This window comes from Mizuhopecten yessoensis, unplaced genomic scaffold (genome assembly GCF_002113885.1).
Source record: "Mizuhopecten yessoensis strain PY_sf001 unplaced genomic scaffold, ASM211388v2 scaffold7055, whole genome shotgun sequence".
NCBI lineage: Eukaryota > Metazoa > Mollusca > Bivalvia > Pectinida > Pectinidae > Mizuhopecten > Mizuhopecten yessoensis.
In genome coordinates, this window is record NW_018406858.1 from 543,558 (window position 1) to 563,266 (window position 19,709).

At 37.8% G+C, this 19,709-nt stretch overlaps 1 protein-coding gene across 1 annotated transcript in view; it reads right to left on the reverse strand.

Moving 5' to 3' along the window:
- LOC110452996 (transient receptor potential cation channel subfamily A member 1-like) overlaps positions 1 to 7,992 on the reverse strand; it is a 46,325-nt gene extending 38,333 nt beyond the window's left edge. Inside the window, exons 1-3 of the mRNA XM_021501785.1 lie at positions 7,843 to 7,992; positions 2,563 to 2,973; positions 1,893 to 2,049 (exon numbers count right to left, since the gene is read on the reverse strand). Of these exons, the coding sequence (XP_021357460.1) occupies positions 1,893 to 2,049; positions 2,563 to 2,973; positions 7,843 to 7,908 (634 nt within the window). The 5' untranslated portion in view covers positions 7,909 to 7,992. The remainder of the gene's footprint in view (positions 1 to 1,892; positions 2,050 to 2,562; positions 2,974 to 7,842) is intronic.
- Between the last annotated feature and the right edge of the window lie 11,717 nt (positions 7,993 to 19,709).

Genomic DNA, 19,709 nt, shown 5'->3' on the forward strand with positions numbered 1-19,709 from the left:
GGTTACTAGTGTCTGTAATTGGTTACAATATGAAGGGAGTACCCCCCTTGGCCCACGTCTAGTAAAGTAACGCTATATCAATAACATTTCTGAAAATGTTGTTCGAAATATGAAGAGAGTACCCTCCTTGGCCCACGTCTAGTGTCTGTAATTGGTTACAATAAGAAGAGAGTCCCCTCCTTGGCCCACGTCTAGTGTCTGTAATTGGTTATATTATGAAGAGAGTACCCTCCTTGGCCCACGTCTAGTGTCTGTAATTGGTTACAATATGAAGGGAGTACCCTCCTTGGCCCACGTTTAGTGTCTGTAATTGGTTACAATATGAAGAGAGTACCCCCCTTTGCCCACGTCTAGTGTCTGTAATTGGTAACAATATGAAGAGAGTACCCCCCTTGGCCCACGTCTAGTGTCTGTAATTGGTTACAATACGAAGAGAGTCCCCCCCTTGGCCCACGTCTAGTGTCTGTAATTGGTAACAATATGAAGAGAGTACCCCCCTTGGCCCACGTTTAGTGTCTGTAATTGGTTACAATATGAAGAGAGTACCGTTACAATATGAAGAGAGTCCCCACCTTGGCCCACGTCTAGTGTCTGTAATTGGTTACATTACGAAGAGAGTCCCCCCCTTGGCCCACGTCTAGTGTCTGTAATTGGTAACAATATGAAGAGAGTACCCCCCTTGGCCCACGTCTAGTGTCTGTAATTGGTTACAATATGAAGAAAGTACCCCCCTTGGCCCACGTCTAGTGTCTGTAATTGGTAACAATATGAAGAGAGTACCCCCCTTGGCCCACGTCTAGTGTCTGTAATTGGTTACAATACGAAGAGAGTCCCCCCCTTGGCCCACGTCTAGTGTCTGTAATTGGTTACAATACGAAGAGAGTCCCCCCCTTGGCCCACGTCTAGTGTCTGTAATTGGTAACAATATGAAGAGAGTACCCCCCTTGGCCCACGTCTAGTGTCTGTAATTGGTAACAATATGAAGAGAGTACCCCCCTTGGCCCACGTTTAGTGTCTGTAATTGGTTACAATATGAAGAGAGTCCCGTCCTTGGGCAATGGCCAACTTCTAGTGTTTGTAATTAGTTACAATATGAAGAGAGACCCCTCCTTGGCCCACGTCTACTGTCTCTAATTGGTTACAATATGAAGGGAGTTCCCCCCTTGGCCCACGTCTAGTGTCTGTAATTGGTAACAATATGAAGAGAGTACCCCCCTTGGCCCACGTCTAGTGTCTGTAATTGGTTACATTATGAAGAGAGGACCCCCTTGGCCCACGTCTAGTGTCTGTAATTGGTTACAATACGAAGAGAGTCCCCCCCTTGGCCCACGTCTAGTGTCTGTAATTGGTAACAATATGAAGAGAGTACCCCCCTTGGCCCACGTCTAGTGTCTGTAATTGGTAACAATATGAAGAGAGTACCCCCCTTGGCCCACGTCTAGTGTCTGTAATTGGTTACAATATGAAGAGAGTCCCCTCCTTGGGCAATGGCCAACTTCTAGTGTTTGTAATTAGTTACAATATGAAGAGAGTCCCCTCCTTGGCCCACGTCTACTGTCTCTAATTGGTTACAATATGAAGGGAGTTCCCTCCTTGGCCCACGTCTAGTGTCTGTAATTGGTTACAATATGAAGAGAGTCCCCTCCTTGGCCCACGTCTAGTGTCTGTATAATTGGTTACAATATGAAGAGAGTCCCCAACTTGGCCCACGTCTAGTGTCTGTAATTGGTTACAATATGAAGAAAGTACCCCCCTTGGCCCACGTTTACTGTCTGTAATTGGTTACCATATGAAGAGAGTCCCCAACTTGGCCCACGTCTAGTGTCTGTAATTGGTTACAATATGAAGAGAATCCCCTCCTTGGCCCACGTCTACTGTCTGTAATTGGTTACCTGCAGTATGTTGTATTAGCACCGACATGACAGCCACAGCGTTGTGTTTGGCTGCCAAATGTAGAGGAGAGTTCCCTAAGTTATCCACCTCATTGACGAGATCAGAAGACTGAGTGAGGAGGTCAGTGACAGCCTTGGCATTATTCTCTCTCACAGCCTGATAAACCAATCACACAGTTTACCATGGGCGATTCTTGTATTTATATTGCAAAATACTGAATGTCTACCGTGTGCACGTCTTTGTATGGGCCATTTCGGCCACAACATACTAATATCGTCAAATCTATAATCACATGCGTTTACATAAAGGGTTTCGTATACAAAAACAAATTTTTATTAAATTATTGTCAAGATTGCTTGGACTTCTTACCATTGTGAAACCTGGTTTGATGAAACTATATGAGCTGTTTCAGTATCTTATTTTATGGAACATAACGTTTAAACTGATCAGTTTATTTTGTAATGAAATCCAGTTAAAAAGTACCGGATGCCAATTTTGTTTGCTATTTTCTATGTTTGTTTACACTGCGGAAAAGAAAATAAACTTTTTTTTATGGATTTTCCGTATGAACAAAAACAAATTGGTTAATTTCAATCCTATCTGCATAGTTGTAGCATGATAATGTAACAGTTTAAAGGTGATGAGTAGACTGTCCTTGTCTTTACTTACATGCCATAAGGTATAGGAACTTGCTTTACTGCTGTCCTCTATGTCATCTTCATCCTCTAGCAAGGAATGCACTTTTGGGGGGTTCTTTACCCCAAACAATATACTAGCCAGCCCCCTCCCCGTGCTCTTCTTGGACCTTTTGGTGGTTGGAAGCTGAGCCTTGGGGACGGTGAGCAGTCCAGGTGATTCCACATCCTTGACTATTCTCTTCTTCACCAAGGATCTGAAGTTATTGGTCTTATCTGGCTCCGTGAAGGCTTGCTGATTCAGCATGAACTTTTCCCCGTCACCAGGATCCACAATAATCTGTGGTGAAGAGCTCTCATCCTCTTTGATGGTAGCCATGATTGACTCCTCCAAGTCCTCCAGGGAGTCAGAAGTATTGGCTGTGTGATATCTGCTTTTACCTGCCTGTATATAACAAACAAAGAACAATGTAAAGTGCATAAACTACGTCAGTAGCAAGCAACGAGATATCCAAAAGGACGTTTCTGATTACAGACCAAAGCCAGTAGTAATCGGTATCAATCGGTATCAGGCGGAGTAGAGTAGTAGAGTAGAGTAGTAGAGTAGTAGAGTAGAGTAGTAGAGTAGTAGAGTAGTCACTACTCGCCTCCGCCTGAAGTTTCAAACATAGATAAATCACAACTCTGTATAATATCAACTTCACCTGACTCAGACACTGTTATTGGCATTTATTTCAGTGTTAAGGCCAATCCATGTTTGCAAGACTCACATGGAACCACAGACTCAGTGTTTAGTGGTATAGCCTACATCACCTAGTCATATACAGCGTGTACAGTTGAGCCACAAATCACCTGTGTAGTACAGTTGTCGGATCAACTTGGATCTTAAAACTACCCAGGATACATAGATTGTACGACCCACCAAAGTCACTCCCAACACAAGGGTTCATAGAACCACATACCCCCTCCCCTCCCGTTCCTGGATCTACAGACACGCTATAGCTGTAAGCCCTGTCTGGTCGTTACCTCTTTCATTGTATGGTGGTTTCACCTACGAGACAATGTAATCGAGAACATCACACCATACCTAAGTGTTTATTGACGTTTTAATCCTTACATGTGTTGGACAGCGCCATGGTTCGGTAAATATAGTTCTACATGTTTACTACAACGATCTCTGTGTTTAAATAAGTCCCGGTATTTTAATTTTGATACCTTTAAGAGCGGGAGTAATTGAGACTTTTAATTACTATTGACTGTTTTATTTCTAATCCGCGTAGTGAAGAACAATAACGACGAATGATTTACACAATTAATTGCACAGATGAATGCATGCCTTTTAAAATGGTAAATGGAACACGATGACTCACTGTCATAAAACATATAGATTATGTGTCCGGTGTATGTCTGGTGGCTGTCAGAAACAAAGAAGACCTCACTAGATTATAGAGTGTCTAAATCATAGTTAATGAAACAACAAGAGCACTGATCTGTCGGTATAGCCCTGCCATTAGAACAGATTGACATTTGACATTAGTACACTGTATACCGGTACCAGGTGTGTACCATACCTGTCGGAAACAGGTAGATAATATAACTGTTTATAGTTAGGGGATTTTCAGTATCTATTCACGAAGCAATATCGGTTGTCTAAAGTGATTGATAATATACACACTTAACATAATATTAATTTTAAATTCAGATATGTATAAAAAAGTTTAAAACACGCTTTTTTTCATCAACTGTATTAAATTTTACTTACTCCATATTTTGATTGTTTGAACTCTTTATGCCCCTGGGCAGTTTAAAGAAGTAACATTATATACGTAACACACAATTTCGTTTGAAATCTGAAGTCTTATAAAGAGAAAGGTTAACTATTAAGTCATGGACAGATGGACGGACAGACACCGTGGTGACGATACTACACCTGTAGTTTCTGAATACGAAGCCCTAATAAGCCATTTATGTGTATACTTCAATATTCACTCTATAGAAATATACACCATGAACAGTTTCTGGACCAACCTGAAGTCGCCAATACTCTGTACAATGGTAGAGTCCAACAATGTGGACAGGTAACTTAGCCTAGAACACTGCTGTAACACAAGGGTAGATACATAAACACCTTAATCATAGCAATTTCATTTGAAGGAGAACCGGCAAATAGTAATCCATTCCACTAAAATATTATCGTTGCCATCAAGGTTACGGCAATCCAAGGGGACTAAGAAATCCACCAGCAGAGAATGCTGGATTTCCGTACATCATCGGTACTTACCTGAAAATCGTCGTCCATTGTAGAACTTTCACCCCTTGGCAAATATGTCAGGTAGTGTTACAGCTAGGTATAGTGTGGTAAAACGTGCACTCCGATACGTCCTGGACTAATTCTGGCAAATGCAGTTTTTGTTATGCTATTTTATCCTTAAGTACTAATAGTGTTAGTATATGTGTAGTTGCAATGTAGTAGTGGACACTAAGGACAACGTATTAACCTGTATTACACAGTCGAATGAACACATTTAGTGATCGAATATTTGTAATCTGCAAACAACCTTTTTATCTAATGATCAATGTTTAAACCTTCAACAAAGTAAATGATACAGATTATAGAACCCCACTTGTCCCTTCAAAATAGCTAGACACCATTAAACATTGGACAAGTCTGATGGTATCACTACCGCATACTTGACCACATGACAGTATCCTTTGGAGCCATGTTCCATTCCCTTCTAAACCTACCTCTGGATTTAAAGACAGACGAAACAAAATCACTTATCACAAAATCGCTTGCACAGTTGATAATATTTTGTAAACAAACTTACCAGATAACAGTAGAAACCGGCAGAATTGCATTGATAATATGGCGCCAGAACATACGTTATTATAATTACCAAACTGTTATGCAGTTGTATTGTTGGCGCTGTAGCTACTTAAAAAAAATGTGATTTTTCAAGGCTTTTCTTTTGAACTACAAAATTAACTTCAATATCATGTCAAAATAAAGCAATATTTGCACGCGTGCTTCTCCTTCGAGACAATATCATTATCGTGTCATATCAATGAAATATATATTGTATTCAACGGGAACCCCATACAAAATATCCTCTATACATTTACCTTTAACAAACACGCAAGTCGTTAATTATATTAAATATCTTGAATGAGTCAATAAGAAGTTAAAGCAGAATGCTAAACAAACAAATGGGACCAATTAATTAAGTACGTATGTACATATCGGTGTCGATATTAATCGGTATAAGTATTAATCATAACGGCCGTGTAATGTACCACAGAACTAGCCAACTTCACACTATAACAGTAGTGAATCCGAGACTCATCAATATTGTATAACAAAACAAATATTCTCTCACAATCAGCTATCTAATCAATGGGAAAGTGGATGTCAAGTGTTGTGTAACTCTGGACAAATCCCAAGTCTACACAGCATAGCCATATATGACATCACGAATATACTACGTAGACCTGCCCTATATATAAGTAAACAACTATGCCAAGGTGTTATAAATCATGTGTTCTAATTCACACTTCTGTGTCTGTATTCATTTGTTTGATGACGAGTATAATAAGAACATTACGCAATAAGCATTATTTACCTCCAGTACTGATTACACAAGTCAGGATTTGTAATTCATATATCATAGCATAAAATACAACAAGTAGGAGCAATAAGTCAAACTATCACACAGAAAATTCAGCAGCTCAAATGAGTGTAAGCAAATTAATAAATAAGTCAGTCCGTATTGTAAATTATGGTGTCATATTGATTTCGAAAGCTGTCATCTCAGCTCGAAATCATAGCTCGCAACTCTGTCTGGGGATTGTGAGTTAATTTATTTGCTGCAATTGTAAAATGTGATGTGTATTACTGTGATTAGAACCTTTTAGTGTGAGCTGTGTGTGTGTGGTGATAGTGATTGTGAACTTTCATTGAGAAATGCTTTTGAGTTTTGATGGTATGATGGTGATTGGTGTGTTGTATAAGTTGTGAGTTGTGCTTGTATGATGGTGATTGGTGAGTTGTGATTGTATGATGGTGATTGGTCCGTTGTGATTGTATGATGGTGATTGGTGAGTTGTGATTGTATGATGGTGATTGGTGTGTTGTATAAGTTGTGATTGTATGATGGTGATTGGTGAGTTGTGATTGTACGATGGTGATTGGTGAGTTGTGATTGTATGATGGTGATTGGTGTGTTTTATAAGTTGTGAGTCGTGATTTTATGATGGGGATTGGTTAGTTGTGATTGTACGATGGTGATTGGGGAGTTGTGATTGTATGATGGTGATTGGTGAGTTGTGATTGTATGATGGTGATTGGTGAGTTGTATAAGTTGTGATTGTGATTGTATGATGGTGATTGGTGAGTTGTGATTGTATGATGGTAATTGGTGTGTTGCATAAATTGTGAGTGGTGATTGGTGTGTTGTATAAGTTGTGATTGTATGTGGGTGATTGGTGAGTTGTGATTGTATGATGGTGATTGGTGAGCTGTTGGTGAGCTGTGATTGTATGATGGTGATTGGTGTGTTGTGATTGTATGATGGTGATTGGTGAGTTGTGATTATATGATGGTGATTGGTGAGTTGTATAAATTGTGAGTTGTGATTGTATGATGGTGATTGGTGAGCTGTTGGAGAGCTGTGATTGTATGATGGAGATTGGTGTGTTGTGATTATATGATGGTGATTGGTGAGTTGTATAAATTGTGAGATGTGATTGTATGATGGTGATTGGTGTGTTGTATAAACTGTGATTTTAGATTGTATGATGGTGATTGGTGAGTTGTGATTGTATGATGGTGATTGGTGTGTTGTATAAACTGTGATTTTAGATTGTATGATGGTGATTGGTGAGTTGTATCTATTATGAGCTGTGATTATGGGGTTGTGATCGGTGAGTTGTATAAATCGTGAGTTGTGACTGTGAGCTATAATTGTCATAATTTTGGGCTGTAGTTTCTGAATGTGAGTTTTGATTGTGAAATGTGATTAAGAGCTGTATTTGTCAGCTTTGCTTGCGAGTCAGAACTGTCACATACACTAGCATAACTATACTAAATACAGAAAGTCTTAACGCTAATAAAGTCACATACACTAGCATAACTAAATACAGAAAGTCATAACGCTAATAAAGTCACATACACTAGCAAAGCTATTCTAAACACAGGAAGCTATACACTATGAAAGCCATTAACACTAGCAAAGCTATTCTAAACTGGAAACAGTGAAATGATGTCTGTTTTGACACAACCAAAATACCATTGCAACAGACCAGAAAGCGTATTTACCTGTTCCCTGACAGCTCCGGAAACGTCTAGAGGCAATTGTTCGATACACCTTTTCTGTGGATACATGAGTATCCTATTGCGTAATTCCTATCACATTGACTTTTGGAAATCCCTAGCACAACCTTCAGGTTTGATCCCACATGTAAGTACGGCTACAGTCACAGTCAAACCGTCATGCCGTATGTCCCATCATCTCGTTTGTGAGATGTTTATAACAGAGAGGAAAGTGTAACGCTTCAAAAGATACAATAATACGCATTTTAATTATTCAAAGGCTATATATGCAACAAACCTTTGACATTGGTGAATGCCGATGAGGACTAGAATGTATTTAAACGTTTTTGCAATCTCATTAATGGACTGATTTTCTGAGAGCCGCGGCTTCCCTGGTGACCAACTACAATCAAGTTATTAATTGTAACCCATCAGCTCACATGTATAGTTTGATATCTGTATAAACACATATCCTGCTATCCCAGCCTGATTCCATCAGCACCAATGATCGGGTACATAAGTACATAGGAGTCTCAGGATCAGGTGTCAGTGACTGTGCTGTATACAGAACGCTGGAATAGTCGGGGCGACATTCGCCACACTTAATCAGACATGATTATTGAATACACCCTCATCACAGACCTCGTTATTATAAAAATGAGGATTTGTTTGATCAATCTGGGATAACAGTTCATGATAAAAGCATGCTAACAGCATTCTCCCGCCTATCCCACATAAACCACTTTATGTGTGAGACGCAATACCATTCCTAAGGACAAAGTAAACATATTTATGTGACGCTATCAACACACTTGTCGTGAAGTTTCATTTAGGGAAATTTCATGTGAGCATGTTTTTCAATGGTAAATTTAAATTAAGGAACGCTTTAGAAACTAGAGCAAGATTTAGATAGTATATATTCATGTAATTCACCTGCATCTCTATATCCTAAGGAAAAAATATTTATAATGATTCTTATCATATTTGTACTCAATTTATCATAATATTGTTATAAGGCAATGTTCAAATCAACCCTGGACATGTATTAACTCTGATAATATGTCATTTCCTCATCTTACTGTTAGTTCCATACGTAACAAACTACATCTACTAGACAAGGGTTTGCTGATGTTGATATTCTATGTTTCACTGAAACACATTTAAATAATACTATAAATACAGAAATGTAATAGTGATATCGTACTGGAATCCCTCCATAACTATATAGAGAAGATTGTAAAGACAAACATCTGGAGGAGTTATTATCTATGACAAAAATGATATCCATGCTACTAGAAGATTTGATATAGTTATAAATATATCATTTAAAGTATTAAACGAGATGTCATTTAAACTATTTTGTACAAAGGTGAAGTTAACCTGTATGAAATCAATGTGAGTGTGTCACCTGCTGATGGGGTATACCGTCACAGTATCAGTGGCACCAAAACGAAGACAAGATGTTGGTTTAGAACAAGAATGTTACTACTTTAAACATGTGCCACAGGATATTGTTAAAAACAGTTTGATGTACTAAATGTAGGTAGATATTCAATTTACTGACGTTGATGTGGCACGTGGTAAATGTGTAAATGGTAGATGTAAAAATCTGTACGTGGTACATATGTAATCACTCTAATTAAAGGGGCGAGTAACGTATACTGTGGCATTGTGTGTATGAAAGTAGCATATGAGAACTCTTGTTGAGTGTAACCACACTCTTTGGGTTGGTCCATTGTGTAACTGTTAACAGCATTAATTGACACATGAGTATCGCTGTAGGAACAAAGGCGGTCACTTGACAAGTAGCACAGGACATATAGTGTCTATTCAAGTATTTAAAGTGTGTTTATACACACACAAATCCATCCAACAATAACATTTTCATATCTGAAAGTGATTACTTTCACCAAACAGTCGTTGGAAAGAAGTTAACAAGCATGGTTGTCAAGGTAAATACAAATGGTATTCCCAGTAACATACACTAACAAGATCACCACAAGTACAACTTTAGAGAACAATGTCGCTTTTCAGGTCTATATAACGAAATATTGACCTCGATAAAAGTCCATAATTGAAAAATATAAAAGTTGGAGGTGGCGAAATTCCGATATTCAATAGGTGCGAAGACAAAATCAGTTTTTACATTAGGCTGTAAGAATACAGAATACAACCTATGTGACAGTGAACAAAGACTTCATAGCATTTTAGATTATTTAACATGTAAAATATAGATACCATATTTAAAGCTTAACAAGTTAAAAAAGTCTTCTGCATGGATTTCTATTTAAAAATTACACATTTCATTAATGAACAATAGTCCATCCAAGCAATATAAATACAACCGATAATAAAACGACCTTATCATACACCAACCAATCACAACACAACCGATAATATACTACATTATCATACACCAACCAACCACAACACAACCGATAATGAACTACCTCATCATACACCAATCAATCACAACACCTCCGATAATGAACTACCTCATCATACACCAATCAATCACAACACAACCGATAATAAAACTACCTTATCATACACCAACCAATCACAACACAACCGATAATATACTACATTATCATACACCAACCAACCACAACACAACCGATAATGAACTACCTCATCATACACCAATCAATCACAACACCTCCGATAATGAACTACCTCATCATACACCATTCAATCACAACACAACCGATAATATACTACCTTATCATACACCAACCAACCACAACACAACCGATAATGAACTACCTCATCATACACCAATCAATCACAACACAGCCGATAATATACTACCTAATCATAAACCAATCAATCACAACACAGCCGATAATATACTACCTTATCATACACCATTCACTCACAACAAAGCCGATAATATACTACCTAATCATAAACCAATCAATCACAACACAGCCGATAATAAACTACCTTATCATACACCAATCAATCACAACAAAGCCGATAGTAAACTACCTAATCATACACCAACCAATCACAACACCACCGATAATATACTATCTAATCATTAACCAACCTATCACAATACCGCCGACAATATACTACCTTATTATAAACCAACCAATCACAACACCGCCGACAATATACTACCTTATCATAAACCAACCAATCACAACACCGCCGACAATATACTACCTTATCACAAAGCAACCAATCACAACACAACCGATAATAAACTACCTTATCATACACCAACCAATCACAGCACAACCGATAATAAAATTACCTAATAATTCACCAACCAATCACAGCACAACCGATAAAAAAAAAAGCTATTCATACACCAACCAATCACAACACAGCCGATAATAAACTACCTAATCATACACAAACCAATCACAATACAACCGATAATAAACCAGCTATTCATACACCAACCAATCACAACACCACCGATAATATACTACCTAATCATACACCAACCAATCACAACACAACCGATAATTAACCAGCTATTCATACCCAAACCAATCACAACACAACCGATAATAAACTACCTAATCATACACCAACCAATCACAACACAACCGATAATATACTATCTAATCATAAACCAACCAATCACAACACAACCGATAATAAACTACCTTATCATTAACAAACCAATCACAACACAACCGACAATATACTACCTTATCATAAACCAACCAATCACAACACAACCGATAATAAACCAGCTATTCATACCCCAACCAATCACAACACAGCCGATAATAAACTACCTAATCATACACCAACCAATCACAGCACAACCGATAATAAACTACCTAATCATAACCCAACCAATCACAGCCCAGTCGATAATAAACTACCTCATCATAGACCAACCAATCACAAAACAACCGATAATGAACTACCTAATCATAAACCAACCAATCACAAAACACCCGATAATGAACTACCTAATCATAAACCAACCAATCACAAAACACCCGATAATGAACTACCTAATCATAAACCAACCAATCACAGCACAACCGATAATAAACTACCTAATCATAAACCAACCAATCACAAAACACCCGATAATGAACTACCTAATCATAAACCAACCAATCACAGCACAACCGATAATAAACTACCTCATCATAAACAAACCAATCACAGCCCAACCGATAATATACTATGTAATCATAAACCAACCAATCACAACACAGCCGATAATAAACTACCTAATCATACACCAACCAATCACAGCACAACCGATAATAAACTACCTCATCATAAACCAACAAATCACAAAACAATCGATAATGAACTACCTAATCATAAACCAACCAATCACAACACATCCGATAATAAACTACCTAATCATAAACCAACCAATCACAGCACAACCGATAATAAACTACCTCATCATAAACCAACCAATCACAGCCCAACCGATAATATACTATGTAATCATAAACCAACCAATCACAACACAACCGATAATATACTATATAATCATAAACCAACCAATCACAAAACAACCGATAATGAACTACCTAATCATAAACCAACCAATCACAACACAACCGATAATATACTATAAAATCATAAACCAACCAATCACAAAACAACCGATAATGAACTACCTAATCATAAACCAACCAATCACAACACAACCGATAATTTACTATCTGATCATAAACAAACCAATCACAGCACAGCCGATAATAAACTACCTCATCATAAACCAACCAATCACAACACAACCGATAATATACTATCTAATCATAAACCAACCAATCACAGCACAGCCGATATTTAACTACCTCATCATAAACCAACCATCACAACACAACCGATAATATACTATCTAATCATAAACCAACCAATCACAGCACAGCCGATAATAAACTACCTACTCATACACCAACCAACCACCCACAACACAACCGATAATATACTATCTAATTCAGCTGATTTTATTGTAATTCTTTGAGAAAAATAACTGTGTTTCTTTAATGTTACAATAAAATGGTTTCATAATTGTCACGTTACAATAATTTGCGATTATTATATTCGATTTTATCATTCAAACAAAGTATTTTTTTTATTCAAAAAAGATAAAAATGATTGTATTGCAAAACTTTATATGTCTGTATAATTGAAGAGGGTTAATTACTTTGTAAATGTCCATCATTAAAAAGTAATGTTTTGGTCCCTTCGGGGCCTAGGTTGAATTACTTTTATGAGCCTGAGTACATGTGTACATATTACACAAACAACCAATCGGTAATCAATGATGCAGACTACCTTTAATGTTTTGCTCTGACGTATTTGTTAATGGATTGTAAAAAAAGAAGCCCAATGGGCCTACATCGCTCACCTAGTATAAATCTCACACTTGTAACCTTAAAAGTGATCTAAAATAATGCTACAGGCAAAATATCAGTATTTATGATTAAAATTCATCCAAAAGAGCCTGTTATTTTTTTTTTAAACATTTCATCCCTGTGATTGAAAGTCGAACAAAGTCATTATGTTACACAAATTTTATAGCCTTTCATCTCAGAATGCAATTTGCAAAGTATCAACATCCTGGGACCAATGGTTATTCAGAAGAAGTCGTTTAAAGGTTTTAAACATATTTCACCCCTGTGACCTTGAATATAAATCAAGGTCATTTATTTGAACAAACTTGGTAGCCCTTTATCCCAGCATGTTACTGGCCAAATAGCATCACCCTAGGCCTCTCAGTTATTTAGAAGAAGTCGTTTAAAGGTTTTAAAGATATTTGACTCCAGTGACCTTGAATATAAATCAAGGTCATTTATTTGAACAAACTTGGTAGCCCTTCATCCAAGCATGTTACTGGCCAAATATCATCATCCTAGGGCTCTCAGTAATTTAGAAGAAGTCGTTTAAAGTTTTTTAAGATATTTGACCCAGTGACCTTGAACATAAATCAAGGGTATTTATTTGAACAAACTTGGTAGCCCTTCATCCAAGCATCCTACTGGCCAAACATCATCACCCTAGGCCTCTCGTTTATTCAGAAAAAGTCGTTTAAAGAATTTAAACATATTTGACCCCAGTGACCTTGAATATAAATCCAGGTCATTTATTTGAACGAACTGTAGCCCTTCATCCCAGCATGTTACTGGCCAAATATCATCACCCTAAGCCTGTTGGTTATTCAGAAGAAGTCGTTTAAAGAATTTAAACATATTTGACCCCAGTGACCTTGAATATAAATCAAGGTCATTTACTTGAACGAACTTTGTAGCCCTTTATCCCAGCATGTTACTGGCCAAATATCATCAACCTAGGCCTCTTGGTTTTTCAGAAGAAGTTGTTTAAGCATTTTAACATATTTGACCCCTGTGACCTTGAAAATGGTTGAAGGTCAATTATTTGAACAAACTTGGTAGCCCTTCATCCAAGCATGCTTCTGGCCAAATATCATTACCCTAGCCCTTTTGGTTACTGAGAAGAAGTTGTTTAAACTTAAAAGTTGACGACAGACGGACGACAGGCGGACGACGGACGCCGCACTACGGCATACGGGGAATAAAGTGATTAACAGAATTATATATATAATTATACATTTATATGTATACTGCTGATGACAATGTTTCTGAAACTATCCGCCAACAAACACAGCATATCACAAATTCTGTGGAGAGGTTCTGATCTGATTACAAATGTTTTTGTGTATTTTACATATCTTGCTCAGAACAAACGTGTTGATGCACTATAGGGTTCAATTGTACTGAGGAAGACTGACAATATACGAGAACAGTGAACCTACCATCAATGATAACCCTTTGTGAACATTCTCCGAAGTGATGTATACATTAACATAACAACATAACTATTAACATAAAGGTATTGCAGTTAGATAGAAATGTTTCGATTGGTATGTAACTTAAATCTATAGAACTGAGATAGCATTCCTGAAAAGCTTTATCCTTTGACACAATTTTCCTTCCACAACATTAATAGTATTAGAATGTTTGTATTGCAATTATTTGAAAAACGTGTATTTCTCTAGAATTGTGCTATATACGTGTATTAACCAATTATAGAAATGGTCACTATGAGTTACTCAAATTAAAATAATATTATATTTTTACGTCTGTTTGCAGTGTTTCTCCAACTACACCGGAGAGAGTTCAAAGTTGATGCCATTTATTTATTTCTAACCTAGCGCAAGAATAGACAGTTCATCGGCCATAAACCCTTACAGCCAAAGACAGTCTAAATGTCTACAAGTAATAGAGAAACATACCAAGGCGCTCCATCACCGAGACGTAAAGACGAGCTGGAACAAAGGGTATCACCTCCGGATGTATTTTAAATTGATGTCATCCAGAGAAACAGCCCACGTATGTCGCAGGCAGGGCATAGACACAACATGGCCTTTCTGTCCTCATTCACCTTGCTGCCTTCCTACTAGGACGTATACTTCAACAACTTGGTAAGGTTCTCCGGGGAACAAAGCCTAATCACTTGTATAAACGACTGGCGCTTAAATTACCTGCAGGTTATAGATTCCAGTTAGTAGGTAAACACAGTAGTTCAATCAGGTTTATTAATGAGTTGTCCAAAGAAATCACGTACATTACCAGGCATTTAAAAACATCTGAAAAATGTTATGATGACAATAGTCAATACACAGCCATTAACCGAATCGGGTGTGAAATCCTCGGAGTCTAGTACTAGAATGAAACCTTTTGGATGGAACAATCCGGTCGCTAAAGTCTAGTCAATATCACAAATCCATTACTATTTACAGTTGGCTTACAATCAAGTCCCACAAGATTAATACACGTTTCTTTCCAAAATGAGAACAATGATCGTACCATACAGATTTGATTGCATATTTACCTCTATACATTCATGAGTAAACATGAAGTAAGTAGTAAACATCTTATAATTGGTATTTTTTCCTTGGCATTTAATTGTGATTTTTTTTGAAAAGATGATCAGCTCCTTTGTAAGCTATTTCTTCAAATACGAAATGCCAGTTATTGTTCAATATATGTACACTTTCATTCATTCTGATTTTGTTATTTATTCATTAACAAATCGGGAATAACCTTTAAATGGCGTTAGGAATAAATTAGAAATGAGGAAAGAAAAGTATTTGATAAAATAGTGTTGCCCGTTTTCCTGCCTTAATTAGCTCTCATGACGATGTCCCAATATCTTTGGATCTTCTTGTTTGTCCACAAGATCGCAACTTATACACTCCGAACAATCATGATAATTGTGCAATTCTAACGTACGAGCACTTATCAATTAGATTAACGAAGAATTATTGTAAAATACTGTATTTCCTTACCTTTATTGACACATACGTGGATTGCGATCACATGTACGTGACTAAACCCTATCATAGAATCCTCAGTTTGTCAGCTGTGATGAAATCACAGCCTTACTATTTCCGGATCGTTTCTAGCTTGGTTTTTGGCATCCTCCATCTTAACCAAGCAATGACTTTGCATTGGTCTTTGACATTTTATGAATTTTTGATTTCTTCGCTCCGATACCGTTATCGATTTCCAGTTTTTCCCTTAATCCTCATTCATAGTTTTAGACGTCTATATCCCGGATCGTTCATTAATCCTAATTCTGGACAGATGCTCCTCCATGTGGACTTTGCATCAAATCTGCACCATCTTTTCTGTATCGACACCCACTGCCGCAAATACAGCTAGTCTAACAAACTTGACTTTTTGCGTCGACAGGCCTCCTCACACTGTTTTCCCATAGAAATGTCATCTTGCCCATTATCACGTAATGCTTCATCAAATATTACAGGACGTCGAGTTGTTGTTCTTCCGAAGGACATTGGGAAGCGATGCATGTCATACGTGTCCTACATAACAACCATTCTCAGTCATCTTTGTGTACAAGGGAACTCATCACATAACGTATTGTGATCAGGGACCAAATAGCAACCGCCTCCAACAAATTGTGTTCAAGGGGTTGTCATACATGTCTCCTCACATAATACATTGTTTTCTAGGGGATCAGATAGCAACCGCATCACACAATACATTGTGTTCAAGGGGATCAGATAGCAACCGCATCACAATACATTGTATTCAAGGGGCTGGATAGCAACCACTTCACACAATACATTGTGTTCAAGGTGACCTGATAGTGACCACCTCACGAAATCGATTGTGATCCAGGGAACCAGATAGCAACCACCTCACACAATACAGTGTGTTCAAAGGAACCACATAGCAACCACTGCACACAATACATTGTGTTCAAGAGGGCTGGATAGCAACCACCTCACACAATACAGTGTGTTAAAGGGGCTGGATAGCAACCACTTAACACAATACATTGTGATCAAGTGGTCTGGATAGCAACCACCTCACACAATACATTGTGTTCAAGGGGACCAGATATCAGCCAGCTCACACAATACATTATGTTCAAAGGAACCACATAGCAACCATCTCACACAATACATTGTGTTCAAGGGGACCAGATATCAGCCAGCTCACACAATACATTGTGATCAAGGGAACCAGATAGCAACCACCTCACACAATATATTGTGATCCAGGGAACCAGGTAACAACCACCTCATACAATACATTGTGTTCAAGGGGCTGAATAGCAACCACTTCACACAATACATTGTGTTCAATGGAGGCTGTATCACAACCACCTCACACAATACATTGTGATCTAGGGGGCTGGATAATAACCACCTCACATAATACATTTTGTTCAAGGGAACCAGATAGCAACTATATCACACAATACATTGTGTTCAAGGGGACCTGATAGTAACCACCTCACACAATACATTGTGTTCAAAGGAACCACATAGCAACCACCTCACACAATACATTGTGTCCAAGAGGGCTGGATAGCAACCACCTCACACAATACATTGTGTTCAAGAGGGCTGGATAGCAACCACCTCACACAATACATTGTGTTCAAGGGGCTGGATAGCATCCATCTCACACAATACATTGTGTTCAAGGGGACTTGATAGCAACCACCTCACACAATACATTGTGTTTAAGAGGGCTGGATAGCAACCACCTCACACAATACATTGTGTTCAAGAGGCTGGATAGCAACCACCTCACACAATACATTGTGTTCAAGGGGCTGAATAGCAACCACTTCACACAATACATTGTGATCTAGGGGGCTGGATAACAACCACCTCACACAATACATTGTGTTCAAGAGGCTGGATAGCAACCACTTCACACAATACATTGTGTTCAAGGGGACCTGATAGTAACCACCTCACACAATACATTGTGTCCAATGGGGCTGGATAGCAACCACCTCATACAATACATTGTGTTGTTTGGGACCAGCAAGCTTCCACTTCACACAAAACATTGTGTTCAAGGGGACTAGATAGCTACCATTTCACACCATACATTGTGTTCAAGAGGGCTGGATAGCAACCACCTCATACAATACATTGTGTTCTTTGGGACCAGAAAGCTTCCACTTCACACAAAACATTGCGTTCAAGGGGACTAGATAGCTACCATTTCACACAATACATTGTGTTCAAGGGAACCAGATAGCAACTTCATAATACATTGTTTTTAAGGGGGGTGGATAGCAACCACCTAACACAATACATTTTGATCAAGGGAACCAAAAAGCAACCACTTCACACAATACATTGTGTTCAAGGGGACTAGATAGCAACCATTTCACACAATACATTATGTTCAAGGGAACCAGATAGCAACCACCTCACACAATACATTGTGATCAAGGGAACCAGATAGCAACCAACTCACACAATACATTGTGATCAAGGAAACTAGATAGCAACCACCTCACACAATACATTTGTGTTCAAGGGGACATACAACCATTATTTTACAACCCCACTATGTTATATGTATAATCAGTTTATATTTCTAGCTGTCATCCAAAGCAGCACAGCAAGTTTTACGATCAGAAGTGAACCAGTCGGTGGGTATACTGGTTTTTATCTAGGATAGCCAATGTTTAGTGCTTATCTCCAAGTTATTCTGCAAGCAAATGGCAAACTAAACATTGTCCACCTTTAAACATATCTTCAGTTTTCCTCTTTAAGTAATTGTAATCGTTGACATTTTACACAGAACATTTTTAGCTTTTCCCTATTTAAACATAAGCACAGTAGCATATTTTTGTCAACATTTGAATTATGCTTCATGCTTTGTGAATAAATATCAAATGATCAAGATTGCACCAAAGAAAGATACAAAGTTAACTTTTAAATCATCATTTTACTTTTGTGGCATGTTGGTTAGATCATCTTATTCCAGCTGCAAAATATTAATGAAAGCAAGCCAGTTCAGTAATTTTTAAACTTCAGCTTTGATTATGTGTTATCTATGGTAGGGGAGATAACTCCTGTACTGTGGTTTCCAAGTTTATTAGCCCTATTTCCCATATATTTATATGTATTATCTAATAAAGTAACTTCCTATTTAACTGCCTTGGAAGGTAGAAGTAGCCTAAACCTACTGTACTGTATCTCTACACTCCTATACAAGGGGATGGTAATGCGACCTAGAGAACAACATGTTGGCAAGAGATAAATGTCTGAATTCAACACTCATTTTACTTGTCACTTGATTGATATAGCTAACACATTGTGAGGTCCTGTTTTCCTATTTTCTTAACATTTCCTTTATACATCTCCCTAAATGTATCACCAAACCTGTTTATGACACCAACATTTTGTTGAACAAATGTGGCAGAATAACAAGGTTTGAACTTCTGAACAAAAACCTATTTCATGTTTTCCTGAAAAAATAGATATCTCCCAATTTCATACATCTGTTTGCATGTATAACAACACCACACATTTCATTTTTGTTTTCTCTTCGTCATACATGTACATGATG